Source organism: Thamnophis sirtalis, unplaced genomic scaffold, assembly GCF_051295495.1.
Source record: "Thamnophis sirtalis isolate CommonGarterSnake01/CBP01778 unplaced genomic scaffold, rThaSir2_p1.2 scaffold_8, whole genome shotgun sequence".
Taxonomy (NCBI): Eukaryota; Metazoa; Chordata; class Lepidosauria; order Squamata; family Natricidae; genus Thamnophis; species Thamnophis sirtalis.
In genome coordinates, this window is record NW_028261388.1 from 17,252,014 (window position 1) to 17,276,784 (window position 24,771).

At 38.1% G+C, this 24,771-nt stretch overlaps 1 protein-coding gene across 9 annotated transcripts in view; it reads left to right on the forward strand.

The window, feature by feature from the left end:
- GRIA4 (glutamate ionotropic receptor AMPA type subunit 4) overlaps positions 1–24,771 on the forward strand; it is a 291,186-nt gene that overhangs the window by 116,234 nt on the left and 150,181 nt on the right. For 8 of the 9 annotated variants that reach the window (XR_015697457.1, XM_014071708.2, XM_014071709.2 and 5 more), the window contains exon 3: positions 4,221–4,460. The exons of the other annotated variant lie outside the window; for it this stretch is intronic. Coding sequence is in view for 7 of the 8 variants with exons in the window: in XM_014071708.2 (XP_013927183.1) it covers positions 4,221–4,460 (240 nt within the window). In the remaining variant the exon portion in view is untranslated. The remainder of the gene's footprint in view (positions 1–4,220; positions 4,461–24,771) is intronic. 9 annotated transcript variants of the gene reach the window in all.

Sequence of the window (24,771 nt, forward strand, 5' to 3'; positions counted from 1 at the left end):
GTTTTCTCTTTGACGGTGAATTTATTATATAACACCGAGAAGGCAACATTTTCACATGTGGGCACATTTTAAAATTTTTGGAGCATATTGTTAGCTTTCTTTCCAAATGGCTGTCATGATGAATATATTCACTTACCAGGAAACAAACTGGATGATTGTTGAAATGGGCCTGTCTAGAAATGCAAAGCCCTAGAGAGCCCTGTTAGATCAGCAACTTCTCCATAACCGACCTGTAAACTAATTCTGAAGTTAACTGATTTTTTTCCCCCTGGGGTTATTGGAGGAAAAACATTTTCCAAAGCTTCTGTTATATTGAGAAGCCAATGGATATGGAAAACACACACACATATACCAAACAAATCTTAAACTTGCCTTCGTTTGTTGCTTGTACTGGTAGATTCCTACATATATATATCAATAAATGAGATGTTTTGGTTTTATTTTTGTATGTTTTCAAGCCTTGCCAAATTTCATATCTAATTGGGGTGAAATGAAATGAAATGTGTATTGTCATGCCAGCACTGCCTGCAGTGGTGGGATTCAGCCAGTTCGCACCTATTTGGGAGAACCAGTTGTTAACTTTCTAAGCAGTTCGGAGAACCGGTTGTTGGAAGAAATCTCATTTTGATTTTTTCCACTTTAGAGCGCTAATCCTGTAAGGAAGGCAGGAAGGAAACCTTCTGGTGTTGTTTCTAGCCTTATCTTTATTACCCTGCTTACAGAAACTGCCTCTCTGGTTAACCTTTAATACATTGTAACAGCTAAGGTGAAGCACCCATCGAAGTGAGTGGCCTTGAGTTGGCCACGCCCACCCAGTCACATGACCACCAAGCCGCACCTACCCAGCTGGTCATTAGGGCAGAGAACCGGTTGTTAAATTATTTGAATCCCACCACTGACTGCCTGTTTAGTAAGTTCAACAACATTACCACAGGGTATAAGGAGTTTGCACTGTGATATTGTGATGCATGCTTCCTCAGTCTGACAAAAATTCCAGATACAGAGGACACCTCGGTCTATACATCATATTATTTTATTCTGAGATGTAATGTTTACTGACAAATTCATTTACTCTTTAAGCTCTAATCCTTTTTCTTTAAGTTTAACCCCCATCATTCTTTGTTTTCATGTATCTTGATAAACTATGACTTTGTTTTAGACCGAGATTTCTGCCTCAGGAATTTGTTAAGAAACCTCAGAGGAGGGGTGTCAAACTCGGTTTCATTGAAGGCTCCATCAGGGTTATGTTTGACCTTGGGGTGTGGGCTGAGTGGGCAGGGCCAGGATGGGCATGGCCAGCTTGCTGTCACTTGTGTTGGGGGCGCCTGTGTGGCTGGAGCACTCTGCCAGCAAAAATGGGCTCTTGGGCTCCATTTTTGGTTGCAATGGCCTCCTGCAATTTTCCGCTAGCAAAAGCGAAACTTGCAAGGGTCACATGAGCTCCATTTTTGCTAGCAGAGGCACCTCAGACCAGTCCTTTGCTGTTTCCAGGGCGGCCCAATGGGCCAGATCTAAGCACCCTGCCAGCCAGATCCACCCCACGGGTCTTAATTTTGACACCCTTGCCCTAGAAGGTCTAGGTCTTTCCAGAATAGATCACTAGAATAAAGAATTTGCCTTAGTGTGGTTAGAGGACTATTAAACATTCTTCTTCCTGATCATCTAGTTTCTGATTAAATGTGGATGCAAAAATATTGACAGCCACATAAAGTATAGAGAAGAACATCGTCAATTACCATATTCTGCATAATCTGGCTTTCTGAAGGTTGCCAGAAAATCTGAAAATATTTGGGAACTAACTGGCATCCTGGATACATATTTAGAAAAATTAAATCTGTAGTGATCATCTTGGTGATTGTAATAATGGCTTTTTATGTGGTGCAGTGTGTTGTTTTTTTCTTTAAATAAATAATTCACCAGTATCACAGGGGTGGATATTATTTGCAAGCTCCCTTGAAGGAAGATATGAAATTTCTTACATTAATAAATCAATGGCTGAGTAACTGAAAGAATATTAAGTGAGATGCGATTAATTGGACAAAAGGTTTTCTTGCAGTTTTGGGGTAGGGGGACTCACCAGAGAATGTTTTTAAAAGGTTGGCTGTCAATTTCACTATGTTGAAATGTTAAATAAATTAAGATACACTCATTTGCTCCACTCTTGTCCCATTTATCATTTAAAATACATAAATGTATTAATATTGTTATGAATGCTAATATAAAACCCTTGAATTATAATCCCAAAAGGTAGAATTTACGAATTTATCAAAACAGATTACTCAATGTAATCAAGGTTTGATGATGTGTATGAAAATTGGGCTGAATTATTTTTTAAGCATGAATGTATCCTTGTTAGTGCTGTTTTTTATTTCACTTTTTTCCTATTTGTTTCTGTGTTTAGGGTTTTCCCCCCTGTCTTTTTGTTCTGTATATTTGCATATAAAAACACAATAAAAAAGATAATGGGGTTCAAATACAAAAAAAATATATCTCTAAATTGTAGGAAATTTTATTGTGTGTGTTTGTAATTCTGTTTAAATTGTCATGATGTTGTAGAAAAGGGAATAAATTTTCTTTCTTTATAACCCTGTAACTTTGGTTATAGAAAAGAAAAAAAAGATGGTGGCAGGAAGTATCTATCAGGTTTTTTTTTTAGGGTGGGTAGGAATCAGAAAGAATCTTCTGGTCATTCTCTCTTCTTGCACAAACCTTCTGGTTACTTCTATCACCTTCTTGAAATACTGTCTGTTTTGAAATGTTTGTTTTTTGCACTAGCAGATAAAGAAAACTAGACAGGTAGTCCTCGAGTTACGACCCACAGTTGAGCCCAGAAACTGATGTTGCTAAGTGAAACTTTTGTCAAATGAGTTTGCCCCATTTTATGACTTTTTTTGCCACAGTTAAGTGAATCGTTGCATTTGTTAAGTTAGTAACATGGTTGTTAAGTGAATCTGGATTCCCCATTGACTTTGCTTGTCAGAAGCTCGCAAAAGCTCGCACAGGACACTGCAGTCATCATAAATATGAGTCGGTGAGTAGGGTCTGAATTTTGATCATGTGACTATAGGGATGGTACAACGTTGTAAGGGTGAAAAACGGTAATAAGTCATTTTTTCCAGCGCTGTTGTAACATTGAACTGTCACTAAATGAACTGTCGTAAGTCGAGGACTACCTGTATGGACTTTCAGCCATCCACCATTTTACTTTATAGGATGCCATGGATCTATGAATATTTTAGACATACAAATTGTGATGTCATTAAAACAATCTTGCAGGATCTGTTAGGTGCCAACAGAGATAATGTAACTACAGGACTTGTGTTATGATGGTTAATACTTATCTTTACTTCTGTATTTGCTGCTCATTTTTATCATAGTTATCCAAATTCATAGACAAGCAGTGCAGTAAAAATAGACCTTACATTTCCAGAAGGTGCTAGAATTCCTTTTCTTCTGAATTTGCGAAAAAGTCGTTAAACATGTTTTCCAGTTTGGTGCTACTTTAATATATGAAATGTGAAGAAAAATATTAAAACATCAGAGCTGGTTTTGTTAATAACCAATTTCATTGAATACATGATGTACAATGACAATAAAGGCTATACTATAATGAAATTTACCAGTTCTTCTTGGAAAGGGAATGAACATGAACTTCATAAAGAAACTATTATCAGGTCTACTCAATTGTTGGATTATTTGTAGTTCTGCTTTTCATATTCTATATTTCAAGTCAAGATATTTTAAAATCTTATTGTAGAACAGCGGTAATTATAGGACGATTTGCAAATTGTGCTATGATGTTCAAGTTAATTGTAAAAAATAGAATTTCTTCACTAAAGCTAATTTACGGCTAATTTAATTTTACTATTAATTTGACATAAAATGCATTATCTATCATCTGAAGATAACTGTTTATCCCGAATCAAAGACTACTTTCTGTAATTATTCACAGAAAGCAAACCAAATAATTAGTTAAAGTATATAATAAGAATTTATTTCGGTTGGTAATGTGTATCTTCATGAAGAAAGCTACAACTTTCCATATTGCCATGTGATCAAGGCACAGGAAGGGGTCATTTTTCCCTATCGTCTGGATCTAGATCTAAATCTAGACCTCATCAGCAAGACAGGATCCATATCTTTAAAGTTTACTATGGAACCATAAATGTTGTCTAGTGTTGTTATGTTGTTTTAATTATGTGTTTTATGTTTCCTTTCAGTCTGCTCCCAGTACTCACGAGGAGTTTTTGCTATTTTTGGACTGTACGATAAAAGATCAGTACACACCTTGACCTCATTCTGCAGCGCCTTGCACATCTCGCTCATCACACCCAGTTTCCCCACAGAGGGTGAAAGCCAGTTTGTGCTGCAACTGAGGCCTTCCTTACAAGGAGCGTTGCTAAGTTTGCTGGGCCATTATAAATGGAATCGCTTTGTCTTCCTTTATGACACGGATAGGGGTAAGTAATGTTCTCCTTCATAACACTCATCTACGGAGAGATGTAGCCAGTGGTGGGATTCAAATAATTTAACAACCAGTTCTTTGCCCTAATGACCAACTGGGTAGGCGGTGGTCGGTGGTCATGTGACTGGGTGGGTGTGGCCAACTCAATGTCACTCACTCTTCACCTTAGCTGTTACTTCACCTTAGCTGTTACAATGTAATAAGGGTTAACCAGAGAGGCAGTCTCTGTAATCAGGGCAATAAAGATAAGGCTAAAAACAACAGCAGAATGTTTCCTCCCTGCCTTCCTTACAGGATTAGCCCTGTAAAGTGGAAAAAAACCAAAATGAGATGTCTTCCAACAACCAGTTCTCCAAACTGCTTAGAAAGTTTGCAACTGGTTCTCCCGAATAGGTGCGAACTGGCTGAATCCCACCACTGGATGTAGTCATGTGTGTAGGAGATGAGGAGGCTAAGCCAGAGTGTGGGAATCAAATAGGTCATCAGTTTGCAATCACTATGCTTCCACAAGAGACCCACGTCCAGCCCACATGAATTTCACTGACCCTTACCTAGCACCAGTTGTGTTTGATCAGTAATAGTTCAAATTCTTGTGTATACTGTAGATAGCATGTACCTAATTTCTTGTGCTCTGAACTCAATTCCTGTCTTTGACTATGTGCCTTAGAAAGAAGAGACCACAAGAGAGTTTTTCTTTCATCTTTATTATTTATTCAGTTTATATACTGTCCATCTCACTGTCTACTGTTCATCTGCTAAAACTGTTCCTCAACTAAAGGTTAACTGTTATGTTTTTCTGGATATATATATATGACAGTCCTGAAGCAAATTTCTTTGGGTGCTAGAATTGCCCTAGAAATTAAAAGTGATTTAATTTGTTCCCATTTTGAGGTGGACTTTATTTATTTATTTATTTATGAATGTGTAACCTGCTTCAGTTAGTTGACTTTAAGCTTTTTAAAGGTTTACATTTTTTGATGATGAAAAGTCAGAAAAATATTAGAAAAATAGAGTTTCAAGATAAAAGGGAGTGTTTTAATATGTTTTTTTTTTAAAAAAAAAACATTAAGCACCTTATCTTACTATATTCTTGGTGGTTGGACATTGAAAAAGTTTGACATTTAGGATTAATTCTCCTCAACCATTTTAGGACTGTTTTCAAGCAGGGAAATTCAACCACGAAAAGATATAAAGTTGCTGAACTGAATTGCGCCATATATAGCATAGGAGATATGATTTGAGTTTATTTCTGCTGCATTGCTACAAAAATGGGCACGTGCACATACTCTTTCTTATTAAAATTATTTCATTTAATTTGTAATCTTTCATTGTATGATTTATTGTATTGGTAATTTTGTGCAGCTCTATATGAAAATAGTCCTTACCTTGTACTATTTTATTTGTGCCTAGTTCTGTTTGTTCTTTTTGTGCTTTTAAAATACCCGGATAAAAAAAGCTTTGGAGCATTTTGTTAAGGGTTTCACTTGTTTCTGCTTTGCAATTTGTTTTGGATGAGCAGAATATAGTAAATAAGAGAGGAAAAATAAATAAACAGTGATAGGGTTCTTAAAAAAAATACAAATTCCCCCTTTCTCTTCTAAATTCCAACGATAAATTATAGGCTCACCATTTTGAAATATGTGACAGCATAGCACAGGCAGTTTCAGAATTTTCTTGCCTGAAATATGTTTTCTGTACTATTCCTCAAGAAACTATACAAAAAACCTGGAATATTATGAATACATTTTTGAGATGGGGATTGATACAACTTTTATGTATTTATATGAAAAAATCCAGAATGGTTGCTCTGCTAGTCTATAGTATGAACAAAATGCTAATTAACTAGTTAACCATTTGATATCACAATCTTTCTTACCAAGGATCAAAATGACAAATGTATTTGATGAAATAACCTTTATCTGACATAAATGTGTTACAAAACAACATTTCCACTCGCATCCTCTTTTCCTCTTTTCTCACTTTCCTAAACCTCTTTCAAAAAACAGCTCAAATTAATCCCTCAATCCTCTGCAGCCGATATTAGTAGTAATAAGTACAAGTCATGGTGTTAAAAAGCTGAGGTAGTATTTCGTGGATATAATATTGAAGACAACTTGAAGCAGCTGCTTTGCAATGATATGACTCTCTATCTAGCTACTTAACTATAACTTCATGAAGCAATTATTATAGTAGACTCTCCTTAACTTTAGACCAGGGGTGTCAAACTGGTGACCCATGGGCTGGATGTACAGGCCACGCCCACTCCGGCTCCACAGAGATAAAGCCCGTTACAATATGTCACATGACATGATCAAGTTTGACACCTGTGCCTTAGACCAGTGTTTTTCAACCACTGTGCCATGGCACACTAGTGTGCCGTGACATAGTGTAAGGTGTGCCATGGGAAAAACACTTTATATATAGTCAATATAGGCACAGAGTTAAATTTTTTTAACATTTTCTAATGGTGGTGTGCCTCATGATTTTTTTCATGAAAAAAGTGTGCCTTTGCACAAAAAAAGTTGAAAAACACTGTCTTAGGTGACATCTGTGAAAAAAATTCAGGTGCTCAGGCATGAAAATATGCCACTCAAACACTATACTTTTCTGCTCACACTGAAAAAAAATTAGAGGGAACATTGTCTGTGTCCCGAAAGTTGCTTTCGGGACACAGGGATGCCTCTATTAAGTCCCTGCGGCCCCGCGTTTACTTTAAAAATGCAGGGACCGCCGGGAAGTAGCGCACGCAGGGACGTCACTGACGTCCCATGCGTGCGTCCATAGCAACAATCGCAGAGGATTCAAGAGAATTACTTTATATATAGTCAATATAGGCACAGAGTTAAAAAATTTTAACATTTTCTAATGGTGGTGTGCCTCGTGATTTTTTTCATGAAAAAAGTGTGCCTTTGCACAAAAAAGGTTGAAAAACACTGCCTTAGACCATAAAGCACCCACAAATCACTACCCAAAAATGACTTTCTCAGTTGTAAACTAAATGTGTTTAAATTTCATTTAAACCAAAACAGTCAGCTTTCTTCTTGATTTTCAAACTGAAATTTGAGTATATAAGTTATATAATACTTATTTAATAAATTCCTGGGTCATCCTCAAGTTAAACTATAGGTTTAGTCTGCCCATCATAGTTGTAACTCATGATGGTTTTACAACCTGTTTTTGTGTGATTGTTAAGTGAGCCTAAGGTTCCTTATGGACTGGTTTTGCTGACAACTGGAAGTCAATACCAGGTTTTTGCAATAACATTGTTAAACATAGTCATGTGACCACAGAATGCTGCAAACAGCTATACATGCAGGCCAGTTGCTGAGTGCCCAAAGTGTGGTGATGTGACTGTATGGGGTGACCGTCAGAACTTTGAATCTGGGTCATAAGTACCCCCAGGTAGGTCCTTTGTAACTTCAAATGGTTGCAACCGATGGTAAATCAAGGGTAACCTGTACATTGTTATCACTATAATTTTCTTGGTACTAGAACATTGCAATGTTTTTCACCTTTCTAGACTTTAACTAACTCTAGAATTCTTGAAGTTCTCCATCCCCATTGCATTCAGCACTTAGTTTTCGGTCTACTTAATTGCCTGTCAGTTGCTGAGACTCTTTCACCCCAGATAAGCATGCCATGTTTACAGTATTTATAACCAAAGATATGCAATTCAGTCATATTAGCTGTTTTTAAAGTTACATGCGAATTTTACGTGTGACGAATCCTACTAAATTTATTTCAGATGTTAAGATCAGAAATATAGCAAAGGTAAAGTATTTTTTCCTTTATTTGGATTGGATGTATTTAAGCCCTGATGGTGCAGTAGTTGGATGGCTGTATTGCAGGCTCACTCTGCCCACAGTCTAGAGTTCGATCCTAACAGGGCTCAAGGTTGACTCAGCCTTCCATCCTTCTGAGGTCAATAAAATGAAGCCAATATACTGACATTTGTAAACCACTCAGAGAGTATGCAAAGCCCTATGGGGCAGTACATAGAAGTCTTAACTACTATTGCTCTGCTATTTTATGATTTTGAAGCTATAATAAGATTATTGCTGTTACAGATTTTAGGAAAAAGTTTCCTTCTGCTCTGTACATTGCGCCAAATTATATATGAGGTAAACAGAAGCAATTCAGAGCTGCACTGCTGTCTGTGCTTTTTAATGTGAGTTCGATACCGATCTGCATGAAGGAGGTAATAGGTATTCAACGCTGCTTTATGGAAATTGTATATCAGCATTTACTGATATGCATTCAGCATTTTGTTCATATAAAACAGCAGCTTTCACACATCTTACTGGTGTGTACTTTTTATTGCAAATTTAAGCTCAATAAGAAAGTGTCTTGCTGCCAGACCAGTATCTCAGATATACCTCCCTAGTGATGCTGGAGTAGAGCAAAACTCAGCTCCATCATCTTACAGTATACTAGAATGTCTATGGAGATTCTCAATCATCCAAGTCATTGTTGACCCAAAGATGCTTTTTCCAAAAGGCAACTGGATTTTCTTGGGTTTTTCCCCTTTTAAAATGGTTCTCCTTTCCAAAAACTGAAGAAGCTTCTTGAAAGAAAAGCAAAATGATTTCAAAGGAAGGAAGGAAGGAAAAAAAGAAAGGAAATGGTTTCCTTTGAAAATGGTTCACTCCTTATCAAAAACCGAGGAAGCTTCTTGAATGAAATGCAAGATGATTTCAAAGGAAAGAAGAAAGGAAGGAAGGAAGGAAGGAAGGAAGGAAGGAAGGAAGGAAGGAAGGAAGGAAGGAAGGAAGGAAGTAAATGGTTTCCATTGAAAATGGTTCGGTCCCTTTTAAAAACTGAAGAAACTTCTTAAATGAAAAGCAAAATGAATTCAAAGGAAAGAAGAAAGAAAGAAGGAAAGACAGAAAGGAAGAAAGAAAAAGACTTTTGGAAAAAGCGCCTTTGGGACTGCACAGTAGTATATCTCTCAAAGCCACCCATTTCCAGGAAGTGACCGGTACTTCAGAGTTATCTCATTGGCATCACTTAAGGCAGCACTAGTTAAATGAGGGTATTCAAGGCCACTCCTAAACCTCAGGTCAGTCACACTGGTTGACGGACAGTTGATAAATGAGGATCCTGCGTTTCAGGCATCCGAGGAAGCTTTGAAAAGCGTGAAAGGAGGAAGCCAGCTACACATCCACACTCGTATGCTTTAGAATTTTATTTCTCTGTGGACATCTGAGTCCGGCAGCTGCTGTACTTAGCCTTTTATGCAGCCACAGGTGTTGGCTTCAGTGCTGGAACCCACAGTCATGGGAGACAAAGAAAGGCACAGTAGTAGCTGCCAGGCACTGGCAATTATGCCAAGCAAACATTGAATGTAAAACAAACACATGTGCCAATTGGGCTCCAAACTCAGTTTCTAGTTCAGGGGGAAAAAAATATTAACTTGTCTTTTGAGAAGCATTCTCTGTACACTATAGACAAATGCCCAAAGCTGTTATGAGGTACAAGGCACGCATTTTGTTGAAACAACAACTGCAACAAAAGTGGATTAGAAAAAGAAGGCCTAGACTTTCAAAGACAAAAGCTGTTTGGCTTTCCTGAAATGATCTCACATTCCTTTATGCACAGGGGGTCAAATTAATCTATAATTAATCTCCACATATTTCACCAGAGTTGAGGAAGGCCAAAAATCGTAGAGGGCAAAAAGTCAATAAGGATACATTTCTTCAGAGATCATGTCCTCAAAAGCCTGTCACTCCTTGGGCTCTCCCTTCTCTCTGTGTTTCAGATCCCAAAAGCTATACCAGAGGATTTCATTTTCTTCTTGACAGCTTGCTTTCGCGACATATTAGCCTTCTACTTAAAACCTTGATACGATATCGAGTGGCAGGGGTAGTGGGCTGAAGTCACCTTCTCTCATCTAAACAGTGTGGGTTTGGGGATCTGGTTTTTTGAAGCAGAAAGAAGAAAGCTGATGATATACGTTGTGATGTTTGCATATGAGAAACACAAAATGAATTTCTGCCTTTTTTAACTTTTTAAGTGTTCTGTATTAAAACACAAGCCCAGTAGAATTGCTGTGAGAGACTAGTAGGCCCTAATAGCTAACTCTTCAGAATGTTTTGTATTTTGGGTTGTGATTTGAGCTTGTCGATCAGAAGGTCGGCAGTTCGGCGGTTCGAATCCCTAGCACCGCATAACGGAGTGAGCTTCCGTTACTTGTTCCAGCTTCTGCCAACCTAGCAGTACGAAACCATGCAAAAATGCAAGAAGAAAAATAGGAACCATCTTTAGTGGGAAGGTAATAGTATTCCGTGCACCTTTGGTATTTAGTCATGCCGACCACATAACCACGACATCTTTGGACAACGCTGACTCTTCGGCTTTGAAGCGGAGATGAACACCACCCCCTAGAGTTGGGAACGACTAGCACATATGTGCAAGGGGAACCTTTACCTTTACCTAGATGGTAAAATCTAGATCTATTACAGAGGATTCCAATAGGAATCAATTCAGAGAATTGGGGGGGGGGGAATGAAAGAAATCCCAATTCCGAAAAACTCTGCATAGGTTAGGGTAAAATAATATTGGAGCATACACAGATAAGAATGTTGTTGTTGTTATTTTAATATATTGCATTGATGAAATTGTGAACCTGCTAAATCATAAATAAGTGAAAGAAGTGTACAAATTGTAGGAGTTTGCTACAAAATGATTTTTGTGATACTATAGTATGGATTCTCTTTACAATTTGTCTTGTGGAAAATCCTTCCAAAAAGGTTCTGATTTCAATCCTTTTCATTCAGAATCTTTTCATAAATTAGATTTTGGAGAAAAATAAGATTATCAATATGTAAGTATTTATATCTGTGAAAGTACTACATGAATGCATAATAATTCTGCGAAACACTGGATCTGGAACGTAGGAATTGGTCAGGAGCCAAATATAACATATTGCCATAAATATTTAACTACCGCTGCACAGGATCTTTGATTAAGTAACCTAAGCAAATGGAGGTTCCCACTCTGAGGAATGATTCTAAATCGAACGCAAGTAGATAAAAGAGAAAGGAAGGAGATAATAAATTGAGGAATGAAATCAAGCCAACAGACTTCTATTTTTGTTTTTTTAATGTAAATATAAATATTTTTCTATACTGACAGCAGGCAACATTTTATAAAATCTGCACTTGACTTTTTGGGGGATAATGAGAGCCACCATGATAGGCTACAGGTAGTCCTCAACTTACAGCTATAAAGTAAAATTTCTGCTACTAAGCAAGGCAATTGTTAAGTGAACCACACAACATTTACAACATTTTTGGCCATAGTGGTTAAGCAAATCATTGCAATTGTTAAATGAGTCCAGCCCCCTTTTGAATTTGCTGGTTGGTAACCAGCTGGGAAGATTGCAAATGGCAATCAAATGACCCCAGGACACCACAATGGTTGTAAATACATTCCCATTGCCAAGAGACCAAGTTTTGATGACCGTGGGGATGCTACAAGGGTCATAAATGTGAGGACTGGTTATAAGTCTCTTTTTTTAATGCCGTTGTAACTTTGAATAGTTGCTAAATGAATGTTGTACGTCAAAGACTACTTTAGTGATGAAATGTGGGTGAATTTAGATAAAGCACATTGGTGGAGCCAAAATTTGCTTCCTATCTTCTGAATTTTGGAAGGAATTTATGGATTTACTTTTTTAACCACTACAGCTAAGCCTATATAACACGTTTCTTCGTGTGGTTCATGTCAAATCAGCTCCATTTTGCTCTGCATGTGAGATCTCATTTGTCTGCTTCTCTATTGGTTATTAATTTGTATGAAGAAAAAAGTCTGAATATCAAATCATGGACCAGAAACAATGTTTTCTGCTTTTGTGGAGGAATATGGAGATGGCTAGAACAGAAACGTCAAACTCAATTTCATTGGGGGCCACATCAGGGTTGTATTTGACCTCGGGAGGGCTTGGGGTATGGCCAGCTTGACATCATTCATGTCAGAGGCGACTTTGGTGGCCCGAGCACTCTGCCAGAGAAAACAGGCTCCATTTTCACTGGCAAAGGACTGCTGGCCAGTCCATCACTGTTTCCAGATCTAAGCACCCCACAGGCCTGATCTGGCCATGAGTTTGACACCCCTAGTCTAGAAGAATCTTCATCAACTATTATGTAAAAACCAGCTTAATCCTAGAAGGTAGCAGGGACTAAGAGAGAACCAAGATTTTCCTGGTTTGATTGTCTTTGGGATGAGAAGAGGGAGAAATAACCTTTGTCAGGCTTTCAAGATTCTATTATCACACCCTTTAATAAAATTCTAGGAATGGTTGTGGAGTCTGTTTTCTGACATGGTCTACCTCAAAGATCTTGCATCAGTAGTGCAAAGTGAAACTACATTCAATGAACAAAAATTATTCCTCAATCATAAATGCACAAATAGAATAAATAGAAACAACCTGGGAAAATACATCAGACTTGATCAGCAATAAATATACTCTCTGCCACAGTATTTCTTCAGAGCGGGATAGATAAACGTCGTCTGAGATTTCCTGTAAGAGAAGTAAATTATTAGAGATGAGATCACCTTAGATAAAAGTGAAATTCAGATCCTGTTTAGGAAAAATGCTGTGATGCCATTTGCAAATTGCATCTATAGTTCTCTGCAGCTGAATATGTGCATAAATGGGAAATTGCCCGCAACGTTCAGAGCAAAATCAATTGACTTCAAAAGAGAAAATGTTTAAAAGGGAGGGAGGTGAAAGAAGGTACAAGATGCTGAAGCCTTTGCAGATGTGCTTGATGTTATTCCTGAGGGTTGTTTGTGGTGGTTTTAGGTTGCCTTTTGTTTTGTGGAAGAAGAAATGGAGTCTGCCTCAGCAGGGCACCTGTCATCACTCTGCAAACTGCTTTAGATGCTTTTTCTGGATGTGCAGTATCTGTGAGTTTTTTCAACCTAGTATTACCCATTGTTGTCATACCACTGAATCACCAAGCCTACGCAAATATGCAGAGAAAAATAGAAGCAGTCATGAATGCCCCAAGGTTACAAGATATGTCACAACTACAATCCTTTTTAGGGTTTGCTAATAATTATATAAGATTCATGGCCAAATTTAGCTACCATGAGACATTCCTTAAACATGTCACTACAGTAGGAACTACAGTAGGAACAAGAGTGTGAACAAAATTATGACTGCAAACACTCAAATATTAAAGCCCACACTTATCTCCTGTGAAATTGCCTTGTGAAGCATCACAATATGGAATCGGTATCATGCACCATGAAAGCAAGTAGTGAATTCTCATAGCTTATTTCTTTATCATGCTCACTTAAAACTACATAGAAAAAATATGCTGGGCTTAACTTGGAGAGTTAAATATTTCAATTAGTATTTGTACAGAAGAGAGTTTATCTCATCACTGATCATCAGACATTACTTGAAACCAGTCTTCAAAGTATAGTTAAAGCATTTACAGATTTGTAAATATAATTCTGGTGGGGAATGGTATAAGTATATTGTATTATTGCTAATGTTTGATTAAGCATGGCTGTGGTCTTGCATTAGCTTTATTAAGTTGACCTACCATTATGAGGGACACATTGGCTCATTGGCTAAGACATTGAACTTCTCGATCTAAAGGTTGGCCGTTTGGCAGTTTGAATCCCTAGTGCCGCAAAATGGGGTGAGCTCCCGTTACTTGTCCCAGCTTCTGCCAACCTAGCAGTTTGAAAGCACGTAAAAATGCAAGTAGAAAAATAGGAACCACCTTTGGTGGGAAGGTAACAGTGTTCTGTGTGCCCTTGGCATTTAGTCATGCCGACCACATGACCATGGAGACGTCTTTGGACAGTGCTGGCTCTTCGACTTTGAAATGGTACAACAGCAAACTGACAAAAATATGGGGCAGAGTTCATTTCATTGTGTAAATTAAATCCAAACCAATTATCATATACACCATCTAATTATATCGCCACATACTCTGCTCACATTCCTGGAATTTAAGTTAATTTGATCTTAAAGTGAGGATAAACTTCACAAAAAAATTCAAAGATTACAGTATCTTTCTTTTCTTCTGAATGCCTACTTTGAAAATGAGAAGTGTCTACATTGCTAGAGGAATAGGGCAAGGGACAGACAGAAAGACCTAAGCTATTTAAGGGAAATCTGCCTAGGTTCCCGCCCCCAATCTCTTCAATTTAAAACATTTTTTTCCTTTTTTTTTACCTTCCAGTCAGTGTTGATTCTTGGCAACTGTCTGGACAATTCCTGGCAGTTTTCTTGGCGATGCCTTGGTTATATAAACAGAAGCATAGAATCAAAATCATGTGAAGTATTAGTACCAGTTTGTAAAGCCTTAGTAAGGCCCCAGCTGGAATACTGCATCCAATTTTGCTCACCACATTACACAAAAAGATGTTGAAACTTTGAAAAAGGTACAAAGAAGAGCAACTAAGATGATTCAATGCCTGGAGACAAAAAGATATGAAGAACAGTTGCAGAATTGGGTATGGCTAATCTAGATAAAAGAAGGACTGGTGGGGGGACGACATGATAGCAGGATTCCAGTATTTGAGAGGTTGTTACAAAGAAGATGGGATCAACCTATTTACCAAAGCAGCTGTAGGTAGGTAGGTAGGTAGGTAGGTAGGTAGGTAGGTAGCTGATAGATAGATAGATAGATAGATAGATAGATAGATAGATAGATAGATAGATAGATAGATGCAGGCAGGCAGGCAGGCAGGCAGGCAGGCAGGCAGGCAGAGATAGATAGATAGATAGATAGATAGATAGATAGATAGATAGATAGATAGATAGATAGATAGATAGATAGACAGACAGACAGACAGACAGACAGACAGACAGACAGACAGACAGACAGACAGACAGACAGACAGACAAATAAGTAATCAAGGAGAGAAGCAATCAGGAACTAAGGAGAAACTTCCTAACAGTGAGGATAATTAACTAGTGGAACAGCTTCCCATCAGAAGTTCTAGGTACTTCATCACTGGAGGTTTTTAATAAGAGACTGGTCACTTGTCTGAAATGGTATAGGGTCTTCTGCTTGAGCAGGGGATTGGACTAGAAGATCTCCAAGGTCTCTTCCAGCTCTATTCTGATTGATATTCTTCTTCCTAGGGCTGAGAGGGAGGAGTGACTGGCCCAAACTTGCCCATCTAGGTGGTGCCAAAGGTTGGTCCCCCAGTTTCTACCCTGATACCTTGACCAGGGGTGGGTTGCTGCCGGCATTACTGCGGGTTCGGTGTGTGTGCAATTCTGTGTGCTCTGCACGCATGCACAGTTGCCCATAAATAGGACTGTGCATGCGCAGAACATTAAAAAATGGGGAAAAAATGCCACGACAACCAAGGGACCAGTTCGGAGGTGTGGCAGGCCTGGGTCGCTGCCGGTTCCGGCGACCCAGGCTGGCGAACCACTACCAGTTTGGCCGAACCGGTCCAAACCAGTAGGAACTCACCTTTGACCTTGGCCATTACTGTACTACCAAAGGTTTCAGATTCTGGCCATTTGTGTGGAGATACTAGAGCAGATTCTCATTTAAAAATGTAAATGAAAGTGCCTGTTTTCAGAATGCAGGAGAAAAGAAAAGAGCAGGTCTCGAGCAAATAATAAGAGACAGAAAGTTATGCTGTATGTCTTCTTGACAAATTAAAAATTGACAAATCACCTCATTCCACTAGAATTCATCTGATAATCAAATGTAATATTGCAACATTGCTAATAACAATGCATCTTAGAAAAGTAGGGTTAAACCAATATAATATTTTGTGGTGGGAAAAGAGAATCCAGGAAATTACAGGCTGGATAATTTAATCTTTGTTCCATGTAAATGTGTCGAAAGTGGTATTAAAAAGTAGGTTATCAGCCAGGCTTTTTGAAGAAGCCAGCTATTCTTTCATTCATTCATTCGGTTAATATTGCAGCCTATCTTAAAAACACAAGCCTGATTCCCAACAATAATAAAAACCAAAAATAATAGCAACAATAGCATAATTAATAAGCTTGTCTTATTCAAGGTGAGCCCTGACTCAGAAATATTTTAGCATTTGAATAGTATCAATAAATATATAGGGCAGTGTTTCTCAACGTTGGCAACTTGAAGATGTCCGGACTTCAACTCCCAGAATTCCCCAGCCAGCAAATGCTGGCTGGGGAATTCTGGGAGTTGAAGTCCGGACATCTTCAAGTTGCCAACATTGAGAAACACTGATATAGGGAATAGTGATCTGATAGAGGCTGAATATTTGGATTTTTAAAAAATGATTCAGGCAATACTGTAGCAGGTTTCTCTATCAATTTAGCACTGCTGAGAACAGGTTGTTTTAAGATTATGTAGCTCCTGAAAAGAGGAAACAGTGGGTAGGAAAACACTATTCTCACAATGGGCAAGTGTATGCAGTGAGATCTTAGCAGAATCTTTCCTTTTTTACTATGCTTTTTAACTTGTTTCTAAAATTAGCTGGAATTACAGTTGAAGGAAGAGGTTGACAGATTTACAATTATCCCAATTGTTAAAAGCAAAAAAAAAAAAAGGAATGGTAAGTAAGCTCATAAGGATATTTACACATTGGCTAAATGTGTTCCAGTGATAGTAAGAAAGAAGTGGTGAACATCAGAGCAAAATAAATAAATATTTTATTTATTTATTTATTTATTTAATTGATTTGTAAACTGCTCATCTCATCTAGAACTATTCTCTAGTTCTGAATGCGATAGTATAGTCTATATACAGTGATTATTCTCACTGTATATAGACACCAGTGGACTATAAAGTGGCCACAAATGACCAAAATAACTCCTGAAATTGTGGTGAATGAGTAAATTAAAGTGTCAGCATTGTGAAAAGATTATTCCTGCCTACTGTTTTTTAGCTTATTTATTAGTAATAAATTCAAATTAGTTCAATTGAGCTTGTTAGTGAAGTGATAAAACAAAATTAAGTTGTAGCATGAACTTAATACACCATATAGTTATTGTATGGAAAATTAATGTCCCTTAAATACATGGATTTACATGGTTTTAAAGAGAATCTGTCCAATTAACGGGAGATAAAGCCACAATTTTAATCATGATGGCTATATCACCATCATCACCATCATCTCTGAGTGACGTTTTTTGCATGTCATTCAGAACAGCACATTATGAAGCAACATGAAGCCTTCCTAGTCATTGGACCCTAATTATAACCACACTTTACCTACAACCTAAACTGTCAAATTAATTGTCAAATAAATAAGCATCTAGCTATTCATTCAACCTTTGGGGTCTTAGCATTTTTTCTCTCAAGTATTTTATTGTATAATTTATTTTATCCAACTCAAATATTTTGCTAGAAAACAGGTTAATTTCAATAATGAATAAATGAATGCTATCTCTGAGCCTTAGTCACCAGAGGGTTTTTTTCTTTCTTTCTCATTTAGAAGTTATACATTTTTTTCATTCTAAATATAAATATAGGAGTTAGTTGGGCAATGAAGAAATGTCAGAAACAAATAATAGAAGAGAAGATACTACCATCATATTGTATTATTATTTTTATTATTATTCGCAACAACAGAATTGTATCACAGCGGCCAGTTGTTTCGCTGGATTTGGCATTGATTACTAGTCGGGCCCCACCCAGGGACCTAGGACGTCATAATGTATTTTCGTAATATGTGTGCAGATCCAAGCAGTGCGGCTTTTTGCATTTGACTGATGGTGATTTTGTCAATTTTTAACTGTTTTTAAATGTAATTCCAGTGCTTTTGGAATAGCACCCAGTGTGCCAATTACCACTGGAATTACCACTGCTGGTTTATGCCATAATCGTTGAATTTCGATTTTTAAGTCCTGGTGTTTTGCGATTTTTTCATATTCCTTCTCGTCGACCCTGCTATCACCTGGTATTGCGATGTCTATGATTGTAACCTTGTTTTTCTCAACCAGTGTGATGTCTGGTGTATTTTGTCCGTTTGTATGCAAAAATCCCACAAGATTTTGACCATCTGATTTTCGGTGACTTTTTCAGGCTTATGTTCCCACCAGTTTGTTGCTATTTTAATATTATAATTTTTGCACAAATTCCAATGGATCATTTGTGCTACTGAATTGTGCCACAATTTATAATCATTCTGCGCAATTTTTTTATAGCAGCTGAGTATATGATCAACAGTTTCATCAGCTTCTTTGCAAAGTCTGCATTTGGCATCATCAGAGGATTTTTCGATTTTGGCCTTAATGGCATTTGTGCGGATAGCTTTTTCTTGCGCAGCCAGGAGTAGTGACTCTGTTTCTTTCTTTAAGGTACCTGCTGTTAACCATAACCAAGTTTTTTTCACTGTCCATGATGATGATGATGATGATGATGATGATGATGATGATGATGATGATGATGATGATGATGATAATCTTTGGTGAGATTCACAGCCTTTGGGGCTGGTTGGTAGCTCAACAGCTTGAGTCCTAATCAAGGACCTAGGAACTGTTAAGGTAACTTCGGAGGATATAAGCTGTTCCAAGTAGGGTGGTTTTTTGTAGAATCAGAATGTTTAAGTCTGATAAATTTAAAATTTCCAAATAGCGAGGTAGCCCTTTAGGTATTGCTCCAAGCGCTCCAATTACAATCGGGACAACACACAATTTCTTTTTCCACAGTCTCTCAACTTCAATTTGCAAGTCCCGGTACTTTGTGATATTGTTATTATTGTTATTATTGTTGTTATTGTTATATTGTTACTGTTACTGATATTGTTATTGTTATTCCTTTATGATAAGCTAGAGTATGCTGGATTTGCATTAATTTGTTAGATGTTCTTTTTCCATTCATTAATCATTCATTAAAAAGAAATGCATTCTGTTATTTTTAAGCTAATAGGTTCAGAGGTATTTAATTATAAGAAAGATATAAGTCAGAAAAAAGTGTGGGGTTTTTTGCTTGTTAAGTTACTACATTTTAGAACCTATATTGGTCATCAGTCAATACATATATTCAGGTTGGGATGACAGAAAATTTATATTGAATTGGCAGAGATCCATAACTACCCTGGGTCACATTTTTCATGCTGTCTACCAAATCCCACAAGCTTGTTTTTGTTTATCGCTAACACCAGCCCTGTGAACGATGGCACATGTTCTTATTGAATCAGTCATTTATTACACTTGTCATAAATTAAAGTTTCTGCAACTTGCTAGGACTTCCCGTAATATTCAATTTGTCTGTAGGGATACCTAAATTGAAGTCAAAAGTGTGCTAATTTGGTAGGCAAGGGGTTGTACATTTACATAATTTTCAATGTCACTTTTTCAATCATTCTTTTAAATATTCTAAATCTTTAGAACCTTTGTAGGTACTAAAGAAAAAAAATCAAAGTTATGTTTATTAAGGACATAATTATTTCCCTTAGAACATTAAGAAGAACTGTACTAGACCCATAGAGCCATGCAATTCAGCTTTTTGTGTTGTGCAGTTGCCAACAAGATACATTTCTGAATCCAATCATTGTCCCTTGTCAGCAATCAGCACACAACGATGCTTATGGTTTTAGAAAACCATAAGCAGCATCAATTGATAACCTGATTCTCTGACCCTTTCCATGTCCATTTCATTTTTTTAAAACCATTCAAAATTGCCTACTATTACCCAAAATTGACACAAATGCTCATTGTCAACATTCCCAGAAGTGCTTTTTTTCCAAGAAGCAACTGACTTTATGGACTTTCATTGAGAAATTGGAGCTGTGCTTTCTGCGGGATATTTTCTGGCCTGGGTCCCTTCACTGTTGAACATAAAGGCAGGCTGCTGGGGATGAGTCTGTGCTGTCTGCTTTGCAAACTGAGGTGCAAATGGTTCCTGTAGTCTGCAATTTTGCTGGAAATCCATTCACCATTCAAAGGGTGTTCATCTCAAAGGGCATAACTAAATGTGTATGGAGATTCTCAGACATCCAAGTCAGGGGTGTCCTTCTGGAAGTCCAGTTGCCTCTTGAAAAAAGCCTCCTTTGGGACAACCATGACCTGGATGAGTGAGAATCTCCATAAACTCTGTGTGTGTGTGTGTGTGTGTGTGTGTGTGTGTGTGTGTGTGCGCGCGCACGCGCGCGTGTGTGTACACGTGTGTACACATACACACCATAGGTGGGTTGCTCCTGGTTTGGCCCAGATCGGGCGAACTGGTAGTAGCGGCAGTGGGAGGCTCCACCCACTCCACCCAGAAGTGGCGCGCACACGCAGAAGTGAACCAGTAGTAAAAAAATTAGAAACCCACCAGTGATTCACACACAAACACATTCATTCATTCCATCCATCCCTGAATCTCTTTGCATTTAGTTTCAAGGATGATTTTGAGGTCTAACATAGTTAGAAGGAAATAACATTTCTCTTTTTTCCATGTTATCTAGACCATACATAGATTAGCTACTATAATGTCATGCATTACTTTTTTCATTCCAAACTTAAGTGCCCAACAGCAAAAGGACTTTCGAGGGTGGGGGGTGTTGCTTCATTGTGTGTTGTGTTTTTTTTGTAGGCTTATCCAATAACCCCTAATTGTTTGGGTGACATTATTTGCTGCTCAGTAATATCTTTTCTGAAGTGTAATAATCAGAACTGTGCACAACACTCCAATTTTGGTCTTACCAATTTCTATACAATAGAGGCATTATTGTAGCAAGTGCTATTATTTTCATTGCCCTTCCTAATAATGTTGGAATGTTCTTTTTGTTTTGTTTTGTTTTTAACAACAGCTGTAAGCTGGATCATTGAATTTTCTACTATATCTCAGAGATTCCTTTCAATCAGTTCTGGAAATATATTAGCATATTTGTATTGCTTATGCATTGATGTAGTAATGTAAAGGCACAACTGGAATTTTTGAGACAACACTTTACACTAAAATGTAAAGCAGCAAAAAAAAAAAAAGCTAATACAATCCTTGGTTGCATAAACAGACGCATAGAATCAAAATCCCATTTTTGTTACCACATTACAAAAAGATATTGAGACTTTTGAAAAAGTGCAGAGAAGAGCAAGGAAGATGATTAAAAGCCTGGAGACTAAAATATATGAAAAATGGTCGAAGGATTTGGGTTTGGCTAGTCTTGAGAAAAAAAGGACTAGGGGAAACATGAGAGCAATATACCAGTATTTGAGAGGCTGCCATAACTTATTTTCTAAAGCAGCAGAAGGTAGGACAAGAAACAATGGATGGAAACTAATCAAGGAGAAAAGCAACCTGGAATTGAGGCAAAACTTCCTAACAATGAGGACCATTAAGCAGTAGAACAGCTTGCCTTCAGAAGTTGTGGGTGCTTCATCACTGGACATTTTTAAGCTGAGACTGGACAGTCACTTGTCTGAAATGGTATAGGGTCTCCTGAGTTGGACTAGAAGACCTTGAAGGTCCCTTCTGGTATTATTCTGATTTGTTGATTGATTGATTGATTGATTGATTGATTGATTAGCATTTGCAATTTGATGTATCTTTATCTAAGTTGAATTCTTCACAATCTAACTTGAATTTTTCCCTTGCAACTAGAACCATCAACTTACCTGCTCCTTTTGAACTCCTGCTCATTTGTATATAATTTGAAAGGGCCACTCACAACTCTGGTGCCTGGTTATTCCACCTTGCACTTCTAGAGAAGGTGAAAATGGCCCTTTTATTCTACTCCATTCCCTATTCTTTTAACCAGTTGCCATTTTATATGAGCATCTGTCCTCTTCTTCCACAGCAGATGAATTTGCTTAGGAATCTTTGTTCAATGGTTCTTGAAAGTCCAAACATACACAATCTATTGCATTGTTCTTTTATTTTGCTTATTGATGGAAAGAATGGGATTCCCATCCATTTTTTTTTCTGTAGGCGAGGATTCTCTCCTGGCTGATAAAATACTAAAAGGTAAATGTGTTCCTGTGGGTTTTACTCCACTAGTCATGACTGACTTTAGCGGGTGGTGCTCATCTCCATTTCTTAAGACAAACAACTAGAGGTTTCCACAGTCATGTGGCCAGCATGACATCTCACCACAGCACAGAATGTCTGACAAAATACAGAACACTGTTACTTGGCCGCATGGCTATAGGCAATACAGATTCATCCACTTGCATTTTTACTTGCTTTCAAACTGCTAGGCTGACAGGAACTGGGACAAGAGAGGGGAGCTCCCTCCATCTCACAGCGCTCGGGTCTCAAACTGCCAAACCATCAAATTTTAATGACATTTTATCTGTTGAGCCACTGTATCCCTATCTCCTGGCTGATATAAATCAAGAGATCTCTTTCTTCAAATGTATTTAGACAAATAGATGGCAAGGGCGAGGACATTTAAAAAGGGCAAAAATCATATCTCTAACATCTTTTCCTGGAAATTTTAAATCACACCTAATAGTGGAATTTAGGCTTTGGACTTCTTTGTAATCCTTTATAATAGTAAGAGAAGGGGCTGTTTTTGAGGAATGATCAAGCAGGTTATGAAACATAGACAGCTTGGGTGTGCTTTTACTCAGTGACCTTGGTTAGTGGTTTCTGTATAAATAGCAATTAAGTAGAATCATCTATATAATTCATTAAAATAATGCAAATGACCAGCTGTCTGCAAGGAGTATAAATCCTTCCATTCCCCACTATCCAGTCAGAGATGAAGAAGCTTCTTGGATAAGAAGTGAAACGTCTTCAAAGAAAAACCAGAAAATCTAGTTGCCTCTTGAAAAAGCACCTTTGGGACAACCATGACCTGGATGACTGAGAATCTCCATCTAGACCTCTAGATAATGCCAGATATACTATATGTCCGGGATGACGAACCTATAGCACGCGTACCACAGGTGGCACGCAGAGCCATTTGTCAGAGAACGCGAGGCGTTGCCCTTTCAGCTGGCCAGTGTGCGCTGGCCAGCTGAGTTCAGGTTTTTTTAGCCATTTTTCACCCTCCCCAGGCTCCAGAGGCTTTATAGGAGCCTGGGGAGGGTGAAAAGAGCCTCCCCCACCCCCCCACCCCCCCCACCCCCCAGAAGCCGTCCGGAGGCTTCAGGAGCTTCCCTGAAGCCTCCAGAGTACAAAGAAACGGTCCTATGGGCAAACTGTAAATTCAGGAATGGACTTCCGGTTTGCTCATAGGGTCAGTTTAAGCCTTCCAGAGGACTAAAAAGGGCCCTATGAACAAACTGCTTTAGGGAAGCCTCCTGAAGGTCCCTGAAGCCTTTGGAGGGCTTAAACTGACCCTACGAGCAAACCAAACTTCCTGTTTGCCCATAGGGCCAGTTTTTTGTGCTCCGGAGGCTTCAGGGAAGCTCCTGAAGCCTCCGCAGGGCTGTGGGGGCGGGGAAGGCTCTTTTCACCCTCTCCGGGCTCCTATAAAGCCTCTGGAGTCTGGGGAGGATGAAAAAAGCATGCAAAAATGGGGGGAATGCCTCTCATGCACGCTTGCGCATGGGGGGGTCGTGTGTTGCATTAGCCCCCCTGCGCTCCCCGTCCTTATGGCAGGCGAGCCAAAAAAGGTTTGCCATCACTGCTATATGTGATCAGAAGAAACTCAACTCATACTACACTCTGATGTTTAGATGTTTTTCAAGTGCATTTCATGATTTCTTCTAATTGGTGAGGCTGTGTTTCAAAGCAAGCCTATCATTAATCAGAAAGATCCTGATTCACTGGAAGGAATTCTACAGTTTGACATTTTCTTACTTTCCCCCTTCAATAAGGAATTATGACGGGAAGATTCAGATGTGATGATGCATTGAGAGCCAAAATGCTACTTAACTGATCTTCTCTTAGGAAACGTTTTCAGTTATCCCAATACACCATTGCTAAATAGGATGCTGTTAATTCAGATGGATCTCAGCCATTTCACTTGGACAAGTTTGAATACCTTTCACAGGAAATAAGTGTAAGGGTGGCGGTGGGGGGGGACAGCGAAGAAATAGCTGTCCTAGAAATGAATCAACACAAATCAGAACATCTGCTCATCAGAAATTAACAGACAGTTTTTATCTATACTGCTTTTTTAATATCAATGCAAATATGATAATTTTTTTACAATGTCAGTTATTTTTGTCAACATGTTATGAAATCTACATTAGCTATGCAGAAATAGAAAGCTCTCATTTTTGAGCTTCTATTTTGCATTTATGGATATGAATCTTTTGCTTATTTCTGAGATCACAACTGTTTCACTTTTTCCCCTTTTGCTTTAATAGCTTTTCAGTAAGCTTGGAACTGAGAACACAAGTGTGGCAAGGGTTGTGATTTTTTTTTTAGTCTACCTTGCTGTTCATTCCATTACTAATGATCACTTACAATTAAAAAGCACAGAGAGTAAAATAATGATAAATC